General features: G+C 34.8%; 1 protein-coding gene and 1 long non-coding RNA gene across 4 annotated transcripts; one reads left to right on the forward strand and one right to left on the reverse strand.

The window, feature by feature from the left end:
* Positions 1–2,600: 2,600 nt before the first annotated feature.
* Positions 2,601–17,845, reverse strand: LOC135686026 (protein arginine N-methyltransferase 9). Of its 3 annotated transcripts, none has more exons than XM_089108812.1 (13): positions 17,343–17,845; positions 15,954–16,118; positions 15,339–15,447; positions 14,849–14,940; positions 13,559–13,736; positions 9,891–10,104; positions 8,359–9,003; positions 7,890–8,012; positions 7,267–7,366; positions 5,728–5,884; positions 3,978–4,082; positions 3,251–3,391; positions 2,601–2,891 (listed from the first exon to the last, which is right to left on the reverse strand). In XM_089108812.1, exons 1-13 carry the CDS (start codon positions 17,843–17,845, stop codon positions 2,766–2,768), a joined length of 2,658 nt encoding a protein of 885 aa, XP_088964938.1. In that variant the 3' UTR covers positions 2,601–2,765. The 3 variants fall into 3 exon arrangements, with proteins under 3 accessions (XP_088964938.1, XP_065058244.2, XP_088964939.1); XM_065202172.2 differs by having other exon boundaries at positions 14,849–14,943; XM_089108813.1 differs by lacking the exon at positions 9,891–10,104 and having other exon boundaries at positions 8,359–8,395; positions 14,849–14,943.
* LOC148960133 (uncharacterized) lies at positions 10,100–17,344 on the forward strand. The gene is made up of 4 exons (XR_016143815.1): positions 10,100–11,540; positions 14,622–14,766; positions 15,632–15,824; positions 16,213–17,344. It is a non-coding gene; the product is annotated as an uncharacterized LOC148960133 (long non-coding RNA).
* Positions 17,846–18,830: the final 985 nt, after the last annotated feature.

Genomic DNA, 18,830 nt, shown 5'->3' on the forward strand with positions numbered 1-18,830 from the left:
TATAAAGACCTCTTTGAAACATAATTAGCAGTAAGAGCACGGGAAAATATGTCAAGCTAGCAAGCCTTGAATCTGGCAAATAATTTCTGTGAGAACTTGAAACCCATATCACGATAATGTAAGCTTCAAAAACGTAAATTTCTATTTGCAATTCAAACCTGCAGCATTGTAAAACGCATGAAATAAGTTTTGTCAACTTGAAACAAAACTGGCTCCAACTATTGTATGCTCTAACATTAAACTTTAGACATCAATTATGATGGTCTGGAAGTGTTTAAAAGGAATAATAAATGAATCTGACGTCATGAACACTTCTATCAGCTGCCACTTGTGTGTCGAAGCGGGACAATTTAAATTACAATTATGTTTTGAACGCAAAACCCAACATGGTAATATTTACAACTTTATTTTACGTATTTGAATTCACAGTGTAGATTTCATACAAAGAAAACAAAATGATTTAAAAATATAGAATACGTCTTATGCCCTCGATGAACCCTTCCAGATCAAATCTCCGTCCTTCTTCTTAATACCAAATGTATCTGACCTGTCCAGGTGTTTAAAAATAACCTGCTTAACCTTAGTTTCATAGGGTAAGTGCTTTTGCAAGCTTTTGTACGAGCTCTGTTTATGCTTTTTGTACATGCTTTTGTGGCAAGGTACATTTTGTCCGTTTCACTTGTTTGCTATTTTGTCTGTATACTTCTTACCATGGCGGTTAGTGGGTGGTGGTGCCCACTCAATAGTCTGTTGTAAAGAAAACAGGATACAATTACCATTAGGGCACAGAGGGCTCCAGGCGACACTATACTGAGTTTGAAGTATGCCACGGTACGCGTAGTATGATGACGTCATGTCTATTTCTGCTACGGCCAGCAAAGAATCTTGCGTTTGTAGCTTTGAATTTCAATTTTTGACAGTGATAAAATCATTATTATTATAATTCCTTCTATGATTAAAGTTGGGTATTCACAATGGCTAGACCAAAAGCATGGCCAAGTATGTACAAAGCGCATTTAAAATATAAAAGAAATAAACGAATATTATAAAAACACTATCTCTTATATAAACATTTTACAAATCTTGCTTCCAGTGTTTTTTGGAAAACTCCCAAAAAGACTGGAGTCTTAATTTTTGTTGATTTCTTTGTCCATACTCTAAGGGCCCTTTCCTGTATCCTGTTTAATTTTTTGTCTATATTTCTGAAGCGGAACGTAAAATCAAAGAACAGTAGCTCAACTGTGACATTACAAAAGTTTTCATCATCTTTTCTATATTCTAGTTTCATAAAAATCGAAATTCGAGATAAAATACGCAGTTTTTGGCTTGCTTTTTAGCAAAGCGATTGCATATGAGTTTAAAGCTAAGTTTTGTATCTAGCGTTTATTCAAAGCAATGTTTCTGAATCACTCTTCCTATTACAGCCTCTCCAATATGTAATTTCATTTAGAAATTTTTCACATCAAATGTCATAAGATGAAACTTTTCCACATTCTGTTTCAAGTAATTTTCACGATACCAAGTTGATGAATGAATGGCAAATTTTAGACCTTAGAGTCGCGTATGTGAATTTTTGTATCTTCCGCTTAGTTGCAATTTTTCGGTTCTATTCACCAGGAGAAACATATCATTCAAAATTATGTTAAATAGGAGAGATCCTAAAATAGACCCTTGTGGAACTCTTTTTTGAACTTTTTCCATGCGCTAAACGAACCATTATTTTCACTCGCTGTCTCCTTTGCGAAAAAAAGCTATGAAAAAGGGCATATTTGCTAAATCCATTGACATGAAATTATCGCTATTAATAATTCGTGGTCTTTGCAGTCAAAATCTTCGGAGAGATCTATCAATAAAGCACCTGCATAGCCTCTTCTATCCAAGGTCATTTTACAGGTTTTCAAAGTCTTAAGAAAGTATGCTTTGTGAAATAGCCTTTTCTGAAGGCGCAAAGCAGAGACGACAAAACATTCATGGCAAATTGCACTAACTGGTCACACAAAAGTCGTTTTTTCTTTGAACGAATGGATTTAAATTGAATTTGATCACCCGAATATCATTTGAATCGTCAATACTATCAGTTGACAACAAATTCAAATCAGCTTTAGAAAAATCAGCTTTATCAAAAGAGATCGTAATGTTAACAAAGTAATGGTAAAAATTTCAGCAACAGCCTTATCATCAGTTATAACTTTGTCATGTTCCAGCAGAAGACGTCTGAACTACACCACGAAAACAGGTTTTTCACCTTTCCAAAACTCCCGGCTGTCACCGAGATTTTTAAGTCCAAGATTTCGGTAAAAATTGCGTTTAGTTTCCCGTAGAAGTTAAACACACCTGCTTTTTTGCTTATTGAAAGTCGTGTTGTTTTCTTCAGTCCGTCTTCAGTCTTCAGTCCTTGTTAGTGCTTGTGTCACAAAATGTCAGTCCTTTGCTCTGACGTTTTTTCTTGTTAGGGGCATTTGTTCGTTTAGCGCATTTTTAAGCACAGAGCAAAGATCTCAACATGTTACTGCCATTAAATTTTACTTTGACACACTTTTGTTCACACTTATGTCGTTTGATACACCATTTAGAGTTAGAGACAAGGAACATACTTTCCATTGAAAATCAATTTTGTACAACATGTCTTATACATTAGTGAGATAATTACTCGATTATCAACAGCAAATAGCTTTCACGAATTCTTACTTTGAGAAGACTCACCAAAGCGGAATGTAATGTCTTGAAAAGGACGCGATGGAGAAAACAAATAATAACCAGTTTTATTATTCTATCTTTAGGTTATTCATGTGGATGTTACCTCTATTAATTAGAATCTGGAATGTAATTTCATTTCCAACTTTAATCGGTTTCTTATCTTTCACGATTGCAAATGATTGGTGCCAATGGGTCTACCAATAAAAAATAAGTAATGCATAAATTAGCATCAAAAGGAAGCATCAAAATACGGCACAAACTAGATTATTACGATCGTGAATATGCAAGAGCAAACATCTTTGAGCACTGGCCAAACTTACCGAGCATTCCAACGAACATCGGAAAATTACCAAGATTATGATCAGGGCAAAAGTTTTGATTGAAGATATAACTAAAGTATAAAAACTTGATCTAGACGAGAGAGAAATAAAGCCAGTGAAGATAGGGCTAAAAAATCTCTATCCAAAATAAAAACAAGTACAATGATTTAACAGGAAACAAATTGAAGAAAAATAAAAAAAGAACGGTATACGTTCACACAAGGTATACGTACCTCTGAACACGGCTTTGTTGATAATGAATGTTCCTTATAAAGACAGATCGTAAACCAGTAAGCAGCTGCAGAAAGACATCCATTGGCCACTGCTGTCTCCTTCGTTTCAGCTTTTAGCGGGGCCTTGAGGAGATTTATTTCCTGAAAATATCAAATTAAAAAGGATTACGTTATACTCTTCCAACAATGATTTATATAGAGAGTTTTTCGTAAATCTTGCGCAAGAATTTAACAAACAGGAATTGCTTTTAGCAATTTTGCAAATGCTTTTAGCAATTTAACTAAATGAAATCAACTTAAGGGATTCTAAATGAATACGCAGGATGTTTCGTTAAAAACTCTTCTGATACATGATAATAAAGTTAGCAAATAAATTTAGTACGAGAATGAAAATATAATAGTTTGACGGTTAAAAATTTTAACAATCAAACTATTATATTTTCATTCTCGTACTAAATTTTTTTGCTAACTATATTATCGTTATTCTGGATGAAGTACCACACGCAGCGTAAATATTTAATTGGATGCTTCTGATACAGTACGTATCAATCAATTTAATTAGACTCAAAAAGATTACTGACTAAAGCTTCGCGGCGCCGTCGGTTAATTTAATGAATAAGCCGTAACATATCTTGCAAACGCGTTTAAACGGCTCTCTCATACGTCACTCTCGAAACTCGAACGTCATTTTGAAAATCACTCTTATCCATGAAAATCAAGAACTTACGTCATCAGTTTTTCCTGACGTCAGATCAACAAAAAACATGTCGAATTCATCTGTAAGTCTCTTGTGAACTAGATCTGTCATATTTACATCTGGATGTGTCGAAACCTTTAAAGGTAAACAGAATGCATTTACTGAACATTTTACGCAATAAAATAGCCACGTCCAACAAAAATGCAGCACATAAGCGAGGCTGCTATTAGGGAAAATATCTTTGAGAACTTGAGACATGATGAAGACGAAAGTAATTTTTTTTCAACAAAGTTGCCAAATACTGATTCAAAAATAGTATCTTTGCAATGCAAATCGTTAAGATCTTTAAAAAAATAGTTCATTCGAAAACGCTGTGCTTTATCAAACTCATAGATAAATGTAGTACATCTCAAAACACGATAAAAAGTGAAAACTAGAATTCAAAGAGATGTTGACTGGGTACTTAAAGTTGTTTTTCAAAGCAGTGGGCAGAAAAAGCAAATAGCCTACATATAGCAAAAAGTGCAAAATGTAAATACTAAAATGTCATTGAGAGCTTCATTCTCTTCGAGGCAGCAGGCAGTTTAGGATTGATTGCCATTGAAGTAATCAAAACTTCGAAAAGTTCTCACACGAAGTAATCACAATTGTTTGATTAAAACAAGGTCAAATAACATGATTCCGAGCAACATGCTGATTGCGCAAATATAAGCCTACTTCATCAGCCAAAAAGAGCGATTAAACATGACACCCAAGCTCTTGAACCGATCTCTGATAAAACATCAGGCGATACTTCAAGTTTTGTTGGGATGGATATCCTTTTTGCTTTTATTCTTCTTGAAAATGTTAAAATCGCTATAGAAAAGATCATTTTTTTGTAAAAGGCTTTGAAATAGAATTGTGTACTGGTTATGAGTGCAGAATACATGCTCCCGTCGATTCAAATCAAAGCCCAATCAAGATCTAGCAGTTTTGGAATCTATCTACATGAACATGAGAAACCGCTTTTGTGTAGAAAGAAGGAGTTCGTTTTCACCTAAGGACTCCATTGATAACATTTTCGGCACTGATTGGGCAACCTCAACAGTCATGTGCTCGCTTTTCTGATTGGCCTATCTCGATCCACAACTGGGTATGCAGATTTTTCGATCTATGTTCTGATGGTTTATACTCTGAAGAGTGTCAGACGAAAAGCTTCAGTATGACTCAAAATGTTTGCTTTTTAAAAAACCATTTATTTCACAAAAATTTTAAATTCTATATCACAAAAAGATTTTTTTATATTTGCTTGACTGAGCTTTGAAAATATTTCACCTTTACCCTTGGAATTAAAAAGCATACTTGTCGATAGAATCCGCACTTTTTGATTATGGCTAGCTTTTTCCAAAATATAACTAAGATGTCATAGGAAAGTTCAATCAAAATATTTTTGCTGACGGGTTTAGCAGCAGAGAGAGACAGTACAGTTAATATCAATGTTGCAACGCAAGCAAAAATAAGAAGAAAAAGCAAACGTTGGCAGTTTTTCAGATTCAATATTCAAATCGAGTCCTGAGAGGAAGATTATTTGCTCATATTTTGTTAGACAGCAAAGAGCCGCAAAATAAATATTCAATGCAGCCATAAGAGGCAATAAAAAATTTATTTTTGAACTCGTCTGAAAATGAGGATGTAGGTTGAATTGAGGATATAGGTTGAATTGAGGATATAGGTTGTGTCGAATGAAATGTTGCCTACATTTGAACCGGGCTTAACTGTATGGACATTATTAATGTCTTACCTGGTATTCTTCCATATGCTTTCCAATATCGAATCCTATTGTCACGTCTGTGCTACTTAGAAAATTGTCATTGTCAATGGCCGATGAATGCACTAAACAGCCGTGCACATGGAGCCTTTCTGGAATTAATACACCGTTCGTCTTTAGAAGAAATATTCTACAAAGAAGAAAGGCGATAAAAGAGTTGAGAAAACTGGAAGCCTTCTTCAACAGAAAGCGGAAAAACAGTTTTCATTTCATGTTTAAAATTTCATCACCAAGCACCGCAACAATCTTCGAAGCATTTTGATTCAATTCCAGACGTTCCATTCTTCATAATTTTTGCATTACTTACTGTCCTGCATCAAAGTCTGCAACGACGTAAAGCTTAGACAGGTCTAACACTTTTTATATTAAGAAACCTGGAACATAGCTTTGCTTCAGAAAAATACCAACCATGCAGATGGCCTAATAAGGTTAAAATATTTGAATCATTACAGTATTCACCATATTTATGAAAAGGAAACTTGTATCGTAACTTTAAACAAAGGAAAGTCTATAAAGAGATATTTCTCCATCTAACACGCAAGCTTGGTAAAATACAAGATTATTACAATCCATCAGATTTAGCATTGTTTCAGAGTGAATACAACGCAATATCTCTTGCCGAACCCTGTTGCACTGTGACGTACTACCCTCAGACTCGCTCCCAGTCCTTTGGCTGGTCAGTAATGGCTACGAAATTAGTGATAATGTAGACACCTACAGCTGGTTTATGCGTGATACGTTGGGGTCTGTTTGATTATTCGAAGATTAAACTAAGTAAACACACATAACATACTTCATTATAAATATAAAACAGTTGCTGTAGTTAACTTTTCCAACCAATTATAGTTTTACGAAAAATTGAAAAAATTCAACAAATCAGACTACGGTGTAACTCTGAGCTGCAACTAATCGTGAATCTTCTTATTGGGCATGAAATTCGAAGTTGCAGCTTAGAACCATCCTGGTCCATACATCAAAGTGTGTCCGTAGTTCACACAGGTAGACAAAATTATTCGAAAAACTCTTCATTGCTACTGAGATCTTAAGTGTGGCGTCACAAGAAAAATGTATTTTTCTCAGAATTTCTAAATTTTGACCACATAACCTAAAAGAACACAATGAACTACTTCAAAATCAGTTAAATACAAAATCAGGTAAATGAAAGGGTAATGGAGTTTGCTACCGGTTTACCATTATTTTGGCGCTACTAATGAAGATATGAACAGAGACCAAATTACAAATGTTTGTTGGGGAAAAAGCCTGTGCTCATGTGGCCATAACTCAGTCAATTTGCAACACATTAAACTGATTTTGTAAATTTAGAGGTACTTCATGACGATCATTCAGGATATGGGATCCAAATTAAAAAAATCCAAAAATAAATTGCTTCACGTCATCACTCAAGAACTCTGTTCTGATCGTTCTCAATCTAAGAGAGTGATTTGCATAGTTCTGGCTTTGTATTTAAAATCTTCTGTCTTAAAAAATAGCGTGAAATTTATGAAACAGTACCTTGCCATGATAATGTCGTCGAAGTAGCGTTGGTAGATGAGCCCACTTTCCTCGATTATCTCAGTGACAATGATGTCATATTTCTTGCCTCCCATGACAACTACAAGAAATGTTCGATTTTAGCATTGGTTTGAATCAAATTAAATTTGAGATTCTTGAAATATTGGGCAGAAACGTATAAATGAGGAAAGCTATAAATAGAAGGTAAATGGTTTGTACTGCCTTTCAAATAAATGTTTGCCACGCACGTATAGTAGACCTCAGTTGGTATTCGTGTTAGCAATATGCTATTTCGTCGTTCAATCAAAAGTCAAAGATAGGGAAGGCATAATTTCGATGATGGCGACAGAAATGATTGTGAAAAGTTTTGTGATGGTATAAAGCTTAAAAATAGTTTTGAAAAAAGCAAACATTATTTGACATCTTGACTTAAACTTTCTGTATGACACTACTTAGAGAAAGAAACATCAGAATAGGATTCTAAAATCATTCTTAACCTGCAAAAAGCCATTTTCTAAAGCCTTTTGTGTTAAATTCCTTTATAATTTTCTTAAGAATTAACCACTAAAATTACAGATCATTCGTTGGAAATAGTAAAAAATTCCAGTTCTCAAAGTATTCACCTTCTGGTAAAGATGATCTCAAAAACTTCATCCGATCTAGTTGTATACCATTCTCTTCTGCTATTTTTACCAAAAATACTTCCGCTTCTTGATTCGAAACGACCACGTCTAACTGTATTTTCTCTGCAAAACAACACAAGAAGGTAATACAGGGGGAAATAGACAAAAACCTGTTGCAATACAAAAGTGTCATATTCTTAATAACAGTCACTTTCTGACCCCCTCTCCTCTGCTAAATGATCCTCTGCTAAATGAAAACAGAACGACACCACTTCTTTCAGTTAGAAAGACAAATGAACCGCAAGTCAAGTAGGGAAAATATAAAGTAAGCAAAAGTTGCAATTTGTGGATTGCAAGATTACCAGAAATCTTTATGAGAAAACTGGAGATGATTTTTGAAATTGCAAGAATTTTTAGATTATTCGTTTGAATGAAAAGAGGGCTCTCATATAAAAGAAAACACTTTTACCTGATTTTGGTACAAAGAACGGCAACAAAGACACGTCCTCAAATAAAAATAACACATTTACAGTGGTATCAAGTTCATTGATCTTATAACTGATTGCATCAGATATAGCATTTCGATAGGTCTGGCAATAGTTTAAATCGTTTATCCTGGATACCCTCCTCCTGTTCACTGGAATACGTGCCATTAACCTGTCAGTATCATGTAGAATCGCGCTTTCTTGAAAATGCTGGGACGACAGTTGCAAAATTTGACAAGTGCAGTTAGTAATTGCCTGGTGACATAGTTTTGAATTTATATTGAAATTGGTAGCTGAAGTCTCAAGTTTTGCTCTATTGTTTTCAGTTTTACCGTTTTTATCTAAATGCTGAAATCCTTCAGTACACCGTTTTGTTAGCGGTGAATTTGGCACATTTGTTTTCCCGCCATTTATACTTTCTTCTGTAAGAGACAATTTACTATGGTTATCCTCAGGGAAAAAGGCATGATTTCCTGAAAGTTCAGTCAACGTCATTCTAGGAAATGCATCGGTGTACTTTATCAACAAAGGCGCACTCTGCTTTTTGCTGCAACAAGGACCGTGGATTTTCCTGGTGATAATTTGCAAATATTGATCACTACAACAGCACATCACCTCAATGGATGAACCTAAAAATGAACGGTTAGCACAATCACGTCTCAGGAATACATAATATTTTGTACAAAAGCGTTCACATGACACAACGATTGTATTGAAGTCCCCCTTAGGATGTCCTGTAGCTGCAATTATGCTGCTGAAAATAAACAGTTTCCAATAAAATGTTACCAAAACCAAGCTAGTTGAAACGTTTCTCAAAACAAGAATTAATCGGACAGCACATAAGCTCTAAAAAAGTTAAAATAAGGGAGGAGAATTCTGTTGGCATTTTTGAAAATTTTGTGTTATGCTGTACCAAGACTTATGGCAAGCATTTTAAATACAAACATATATGATTTGTAACGATTACATTTTGTTCTGAGATAAATTTTACAGATAGAGTTTTACGTGAAAAATCTTCTGTGACTTTATTGACACAAAAATTAATTGAGATTTGCTGATGAAGACGCAGCGATGGATCATGAAAGTGAGCAGTAGGTTATAGCTCAAGAAAGGACTGGTATAGCGGTTTAGATAGCTTATAGACTAATGAGTATTTAACGACGTCACCAAATACCAAGGTTGAATGAGATTTTGCGATAAATGTAAAAAGTATTGTATTCGTCAATCAAGGACTCTATTTTCTTTCTTTCAAAACCTACCTGTGTAGACAACTATCTTAGAAAGAACTATTACTGTGTCAATCCGCTATCACTTTCATTCAAACCCTACAAATCTTTTGGTATAGCCCTATGTAGAATCGATTACAGGGTAATTTTGCCTGCTGTCACTTCACCAGACCAAGACGTTTTTTAAGAAGCATTTTCAGATAAACAGAAGAGCTTCATTTCAATGATATACATTACATATAAAATGATATAGCTTATAAGATAAAATGACAATAAATTTTTTAACTTACCACTCAGGATATTGTAGTCCTTCATTTCAAAATTATTCTCATGATGGATGTTGAAAATCGCCTGCTCCCAACAAGACTCTTCGCTCGGTGATGAACTTATGCTGATTTCGTCATCAAGATGCAACTCGAACCAGACTGCAACAGCATCTAAAGTACCGTTATCGATAACCGGGATGTTTATTATGCGAACATACTCTGTAAGTTTGGTGATTTCCTGGGCGAAAAAAGGCAATTTTTCCAGGCGCTTGCGCTCACATAATACTTAAGAAGAGGACAACCAAACTGATCAAGCGCCACAAAAAGTACAGATTAAGTAAAGAGATTAAGAAAGAGGTCACTGAGACACCTTAACAGAAAATACTATAGGCTATCTGACTCTCTCTGTTACATGGCTCTAAAAGCTTATACCGTAGATAGGTTTAGGAAGGCACTGATAGCGGTTGATATCAAATTAGACAAAAGTATAGGAAGGCACTGGTATCAGCTGATATTAAACTAGACAGAAATATTGGAAATCGCTGATATCGGCTGGTATCTGTTTAAACAAATGTATTGGAAGGCACTGATGTAGACAAATATTGAAAGGCACTGATATTAGCTGATATGAAATTAGACAAAAGTATAGGAAGGCACTGGTATCAGCTGATATTAAACTAGACAGAAATAGCATAGCGGTCAAATCTTTGATTGGCTGATAGCTCTGTTCGCTACCATATTCTAAGCCAATCAGCACACAGGATTTTCACAACAAAATCGCTTCGCAGCTAGAATTAGGCCCATTTTCGCCATTTCAGCATGTTTTTACCACATTGTCTACAAAAAACATTGCACGCCTCTACAAAGCAAATTTCCACTTTATTTTTTGTCCAGTTCATCATCATGCGTTGCTATTTAACCTATATTGGCGCCACTGTTCGATCGCAAAGAATAATATAAAAAAACACCTCGCAAATGAACGATAAATTTCGTGTCGAGATTCAGGTAAATTACGTTTTTACCTCTCCCCACCCAAAACGCTTTAAAATTTCACATTTAGACAAAATCAATTTTATACTTACCTTAAATCTAGGAATGGTTCATAATCCCGTCAAAGATGCACTCACTGTTCAGCCTTAGATTCGTGGTGATCGCCAATGTAATTATAACAACGGCACGAAGGCTTTCATATTAACCCTCGAAATCAATAGATGTATCTTTGTCCTCTGGAATCAAAATTGATTTCATAAAAGTGAAAAAATTTCAGCAATAGCCCAAAGTAATTTCAATCATGACGAAAACGCAAATATCAGCTCATATCAGCGCAAAAATTGACGAAAACGCCCCCTCGAAATTTTCCCGCCGTTTTCAAATTTTATTAGATCCCAGTCTTACCGCGTGAGTGTATACGCCATTTTCATCACATAAAATTAGTAATAATGGTCAATTGTCTTTGGACAATCATGATTGAAATTACTTTGGGCTATTGCTGAAATTTTTTCACTTTTATGAAATCAATTTTGATTCCAGAGGACAAAGATACATCTATTGATTTCGAGGGTTAATATGAAAGCCTTCGTGCCGTTGTTATAATTACATTGGCGATCACCACGAATCTAAGGCTGAACAGTGATTGCATCTTTGACGGGATTTTGAACCATTCCTAGATTTAAGGTAAGTATAAAATTGATTTTGTCTAAATGTGAAATTCTAAAGCGTTTTGGGTGGGGAGAGGTAAAAACGTAATTTACCTGAATCTCGACACGAAATTTATCGTTCATTTGCGAGGTGTTTTTTTATATTATTCTTTGCGATCGAACAGTGGCGCCAATATAGGTTAAATAGCAACGCATGATGATGAACTGGACAAAAAATAAAGTGGAAATTTGCTTTGTAGAGGCGTGCAATGTTTTTTGCAGACAATGTGGTAAAAACACGCTGAAATGGCGAAAATGGGCCTAATTCTAGCTGCGAAGCGATTTTGTTGTGAAAATCATGGTGCTGATTGGCTTTGAACATGGTAGCGAACAGAGCTCTCAGCCAATCAAAGATTTGACCGCTATGCTGACAGAAATATTAGAAATCGCTGATATCAGCTGGTATCAGTTTAGACAAATATATTGGAAGGCACTGATAACAGCTTATATAAAATACGACAAATATTGTAAGGCACTGATACTAGATGATATGAAATTATACTGACGTATTGGAAGGCACTGAGATCAGCCATCAAGACACTGATATCAAATTAGACGGAGGATTTGAAGGCACTGAAATCAGCTTATATCAGATTAAACAAAAGTATAGGAAGGCACTGATATCAGCTCATATCAAGCTAGACAGAAATACTGGAAGGCACAGATGTCAGCTGATATCAAATAAGATGGAAGCATAGAAAGGGAATGATATCAGCTGATATCAAACGAAACCAAGGACAAATGTCTTTGCTAAATTACATTATGATGTCGAAAATATACATGTCCAGGCATAAAATAAGACTACAAGTGGTCTCCATAGTATCTAGGTGTGAGCTTCCTCAGCTGGCAACTGTTAATTAGGTTACTGGTATATTTGCATTTTATGAGTTTTTGCAAACAACAGCCTGTGGAAAAAAGTTGAGAGCCTCATATGCTTTCACAAAGAGGCCTAGAGTCGATCCAAAAGAAAAGACAATGCACATAACAATGGCAAACATGTTTGTACATCTTTTCAAACACTTTAGGTACTTAGAAATTACCCAGGCAGCCTGTCCTTTATATAAGATAGACCAATAACTTAATAAAGCAACAGTATCAGCGTCAGCTTTAGCACTGTCAAAATTCCAAAGAAATTGCTTATTGAAAGCGAAGAAGTCTGTATCAATCAGGCATGTAAAAGCTAGGGGCAGGATATGTGGGGGGAGGGGGTTGTTAAACACACCCCTAACTTTTGAAATACTTGGAATAAGTTGAAAAATTTGAAAGTAATCAAAAGGTGTAAGCTGTAGTTCTAATGCTTGAATACGTTAGAGAATAATAAAACATAACACTAATGATAAGATTTCCCAGATTTCTGCCAATTCAGAAAGGAAATGACAGAATGAATTGCAAAGGCTCTGTAAGTAAAGGCTCAAGTACAAAGTTACAATTGGCTCATTGTCAGTCAGAGATTTCACACCCTTCAACCTTCCAACAATATCCATCAATTTATGTCTCTGGTATAAACAGTTACTTGGTCTGAAAGATCTGCAGATTATCAATATCAAATATGTAAAACAATATATGTAACTGCTGCCAATGCGAAATAGAAAATAAATACACTCAAAAAGCATACAGGTCAAGGTAAGCTAATATGATAAACAAACATCAAGGCAGAAAACTATAAACTCTTGCAATCACTTTTTGGCTCATTCAGTTTTGCGCATTCACAAAATCAGTAAAAACTATACAAAGGTACTTAACCAACACATCTCTTTTTGTAGACTGTAACATTTCTTCAAGAGTTATATCCTTTATTAATACTTATACAACCCATTCATATGATGGCAAATTTTAACACAATCAACAGCAGTTAAACGTTATAGTGAAGAGTAAGAAAATCAAATTATAACACAATCATGGATACACATGACTTTGCATGTGCATACTTAAAAGCATAAATCACCAGAATTATCAATGTGAATAAAAACAAAAGGACACAAAAACTCTACTTACTTCTAGATTGCTAAAATTGATTTCCAACAACTCTATTGGCTTGCTTAAACATCTGTATCCATTTTTTAAATATTTCAAATTTTCAGTTGTATAAGGTTGTTCTGTTGCATCTTCGGGATCTCTTCTTCCTAGCAGTGTAACTGAACTCAGTTTTATACCAAGAATTGATTTCTCAGATCTGAAAATTGATATATTAAAATTTCAGTTGCTAAATACTTCTGGATGCTGTCGAGCTTTAGTGCAGTAATGAAATTTTGTTCGCATTGTTCATCTAATACCAGCACAAAAGCAAATCTTAATGCTGAGATCATCTGGTGGAATATATGCAAGCAACACAAGCCTTTCCCACCTTTTAAAGTAAGGGTGTATATTTTGATAAAAGAGATGTAGGTAATTAACTGGAGAAGAGGACACCATCTGCTAAAGGTTTGTAGATAAGGTAGAAAGCACAAAACTTTTCACAGTTTTGATAAAGAGGCAGATAAGCAAATTGGGCAAGCACAGATCAATGAGCAAAGAAATTGATGTTAGGTTTCATTCAGTATCCTAAAAATAGCGGTAGCAATGTCAAGGCCATTGAGATCAAAAGATCTCAAGCTGTGACAAAAAATCTTGTTATTTGTGACAAAAAAGATTCCAAACTGTGACAATAAAATTATTATTGCTTTACTGAGGAAGGTTTGGAAAGTATTGACTTATTGGTTGTTGGAAGGGAAATTCCTTTCAGGACTCTGATCTTTTTATAATAATACACTGAATATTATGAAGCTTACAGCATGGTAATGATAAAATATAATGGAATTGACAAATCTAGAAGGAATGAAAATATTTTGTTTTTTCCCTGTCATCAAGCGAATGTGGCTTTGATGCAGTTGAAATGCAAAATTAAAGAATATTAATTAAAATACTGGTTGGTTTGTTACAAAACAGATATATCTCAGTAAAATTGTTTTTTTTATTTTTTGCATTTTTTACAAAACAAAAAAGGTTTTTCTTGCTACCATTGATATTTTGAATGTGAATGCTACGTATTATAACTGAGATGATATCATGTCTATTGCAGCCTGTACAAACAATAACTTGGCCATAAGAATCAATTTTGTCAGTTTGTGCAAAACCTTAAAGGAGAAATGCAAAAGTTACATACAAGAGGTACATACTATATCAAAATAAGGCGCTGTTGCTGCCAACCAGATCTTCACACAAAGGTATTTCCTATTAAACCACACAAAATACATTAGTTACTTATCTTGCATTTAATGATAATTGTCATTTTCATGAAATTCCTACCTGGAATGTTTTCTTATCTCTGAACTTTCAATAAGTGTTGCAAAAACTTTTGCACTTTTAGGAATCACTATTGGGTTAGTTGACTCTGTTTTCTGCTAAGAAAATAAATATTGAAAACAGATACCTGAAAAAAGGGAAACAATTCAAACCACTCTAGTGCAAAATTAATGTTAAAATATTTCTGCCTAATTTGACATCAGCTTATATCAGTGCCTTGTAATACTTATGTCTAATTTGATAGAAGCTGATTATAGCTCCCTCCAGTATATCTGTCTAAGAAAAAGATATGTACTTAAGTTTGAAAATTGTCAAATCCTCTTGCTGATCAAAATCATACCTCACTTGCCATTACTAATGGTAAGCTTTAGGTCTATGAAATATCATGATCAAAATGTGATAAATAATTCAAGCTCATTCATAGCAGTTATTTTAGATAATAAATTGTCAAAACAGGTAAGCTTTGTGATGCCATTCAAATTGTCATTCAAACCTTGTTTGATGGTACAGCCAGCAGTTCTGTCAATGCATGCTTCAATGTCGGAATAACACCCTCTCCAAATAAACCAGCATCAAAAATTTCCATTACAGCAAGGTCAGGCCTTGAAGATTATGAATCAGATGAAACTATAAGGTTGTTATGAACAAAAATAAAGGTGTTTTGTTAACAACACTTGGTTTTTATGTTATCAGCACATATCACTTTCACACATATATCACATGTTAACAACACACATCACAATAAATAGAGACTGGTTGAGGTCTTCAACAAATGAACTGCTCAAGTTCTAGTGTTGAAGTTTTGACAAGCAAATCTGACAGTAACAACAAAGCGTAAAGAAAGCAAAGAAAGAAAGCAGAGGGAAAAGAAAGATTGAAGTAAAAAAGTGGCCAGAGAAAAGATGAATTTGTCAAGATGAACAACTGAAAAATATTACACAAAGCAAACTTCACTAATATCACAAAATGATTTCAAAGGGTATGTTTGTTTATCTCTAATTGAATTTCATTATTTATCTGAGACACCAATACTGATGGTAGTCACAGTGCAGTTATGTAAAAATACAAAAAGAAATAGGAATACAAAACTTTGAAAGTAAGTATTTACCTTTTCACATCTGCACTGAAAGTGTGGTCAGTTGACATTTTGTTTAACAACATAATCCGGTCATAGAATGGACTGGCTGATATAACATCACTTGCAATTTGAAACAGGAATGGGGAAACCTCAAAGGCTAGTACACTTTTTGAGCCACAAGAGGCAGCAAATAGGCTGAAAAAATCAAAAAGAGATTAACCAACTTGTCTTTGTTTTCATGTTATTTGCAGTGTATGGAAGATTTTGATAGGATTTGTTGTCTCCACAGTAAAGGATTGATGAATACCAAAACCTCTTTTTACCAATAATATTAGCTGATATCCCATTCTGGAGACAAGCACCATAACACCACAAATCTGTGCACAAATAGTCACTCGAGCAATAGAAATGAAATTGGAGTGAACTGTGGTATATGGCACAATAGAGTCAACATTGGCCAGGCAGGCATTGACTGATCTAATGAAAAAGATGACAAAAGTAGAAGAAGAAGAGGAAATCTGCAGACAGTAACCTTTAGATTGGCTGAGGTAGCTTTTCCTATGGACTACTTGATCACACCATAAAATACAGTTAAAATATATTAAAATACAGACCAGGAGAGGAGAGCTATGTGCATTACTTTCTTGATTGCCCACAAACTTGCCAATTCCTATACTTACAGATGTCCTGTTGGGGGGGGGGGGGATGGCTTTTTGACAATCTATTTTTGTACAAGTTGGAAATTTGAGGATTAGACTGTTATGAAAGGTATTTTCACTACTTTCCACTCAGCAAAGATTGCTCATAACAGCAACGTTTATACTTTAAAAAAGATGAAAGACAGTGCAAAAAATGATATATTCTTAGCCTACTACTCTTCCTACAAGAAGTATTCTTAGATTTGTGACGATGGAGTTGCAAATGCATATTTCTGTTTGCCATCTTTGATGCAGCGCTACACAGCATTCGGTTTTTATGCCGGTAATGGTAAAACATCCAATATAGGCCTAAATCTAGCTGCAAGGCATGTTTGCTGTCAAATTCCTGAATTCTGATTGGCTAATGGGATATGGAGAATTCTGGCATGGGGACTCTTATATGTAAAGTTTGATAAAATGATTAAAGTTAGGTTCTGCATATCAAAAAACTGAAAATAACTTTGAAGAAACTTTTTAAAAGATAGCTAATTTTCAAAAATGTTTTCTTATATGAGAATTCTAATTTCATGTCTACAAATTACTTGCCTTTTTATATTACTTTACTTTTAGCTTGTGAAGCGTTTAGGTCAATTAAAGGAGGGAATCACAACAATAACATAAAGTAATATGATAATATAAAATAGTATTCGAAAGAAGAATTATAATATTGATGAATTTGACAAATAAACCAAATCATGTGACCTAAAATCTGCCTACATACCTCAAGATACCAGAGCCAGCCCCAATATCTAGTACATCATTACAGCCTTTCTTCGTGATAGATTTTCTCAATGCTTCGAAATAAGATGCATTTCTTTTGGCATCATTTAGCATTCTGTAATGCCACCGAGGAATACAAGTGTTGATAATCTGCTCGTAATCCTCTTGCAAATCAAGAAATTCATTATCACTTGATGGTGTACATTCAACAATAATTTTGAAGAGCTCCAATGCCTCAAATGATAAGTCATACTTCAAAAAAATCTTTGATGTTGCTTTTAAAATTTCTATTTTCCATTCGAAGAAAACATCTATTGAAGTTTCCATGCATTTTTTCACGTCATCAATACTGTCTTTAGTGCACAATACATCAAACCACAGCTCCAAGACATACAGAAAGTCTTCCTTGCTTGGCGCTTTCATATTAACATCAAACGCCCCACCGTATTCCCGCGACAGTTTTCCCGCAAAAAGGAACTGGGCGAAGCATTTTCCCACATCCATTTCTTTAAAATGTAATTTTTCATTGCGCTTGCTAAGAAAACACTGTTTGGTATCGAAATCGGAACAGAAACATTCTGTATGTTGCTAACACTTATTTTACTTAGAATCACTGATCCGCATCCCTTATTAATCAGCCTCGTAGGCGATTGGCGGGCAAATTGAAACAATGTTGTTGTGGCTGTGCTGCTTACTCTGTTACTTTGAACTCCCGCAAGCTTTAGTCTCGGTTAGCGAATCAAAGCTTAAGTCTTGTTTTCACATTTTTATTCTACCCAAATGCTACATTTTCTATTCCTGCTTCCCCCAAACCAATAGACAGGAACGCTAGAACAACCTGCTCTTATAGTCCAGAGGCTGGAGGGGGCTATTGTCACCCGAGCGGACAATTTACCACACCAACTTTTTCTGATGTAGTTTTGGGGGAAGATTATAAATTTGAATGTTGATCAAGTGTTTGAGGGAGCGTTTCCGAGAAACAGGGGGTCAAACCCTGAAAATTTGGGAGTAATTGGTCTGTCAGGCACTGGTTGCTTTTGATGATTTGATGATGCAGCGGCCTGGGAGTTGAAAATTTTACTAAGATGTTTTCCTGCAAATAGCGATTCGATCGTACCAGGTTCTTAACCCCTGAAAATCTTTCATGTGGCTGAATAAAAAATATGCCAAAAAAGAGTGACTTAAATTCGAAATCTTTACTGCGAATATTGAAGTTAACCTGGATCAAAGACCGAGATTAACTTTTGTGGTAGAGCTTTATGTTTTATTTAGTTTCACACTAAGGGAAACTCAACTTTGTAATTTTCACCATAATATCAACACGCAAATATCATTACAAGATAATCATTCTTCTGCAACTCAACAACTCTCCTCTTAATTACAACAACAAGACTTTTATACTATTTACAGTGCGCATGTGCAATTACAACAATAGAGTGATAAACAAAGTATTAATCCTACTACAGTCACCCCTTTCTAAATAAAAAAA

The sequence above is a fragment of the Rhopilema esculentum genome, chromosome 6 (assembly GCF_057945365.1).
Source record: "Rhopilema esculentum isolate cy_ngs chromosome 6, ASM5794536v1, whole genome shotgun sequence".
In the NCBI taxonomy this organism is placed as follows: domain Eukaryota; kingdom Metazoa; phylum Cnidaria; class Scyphozoa; order Rhizostomeae; family Rhizostomatidae; genus Rhopilema; species Rhopilema esculentum.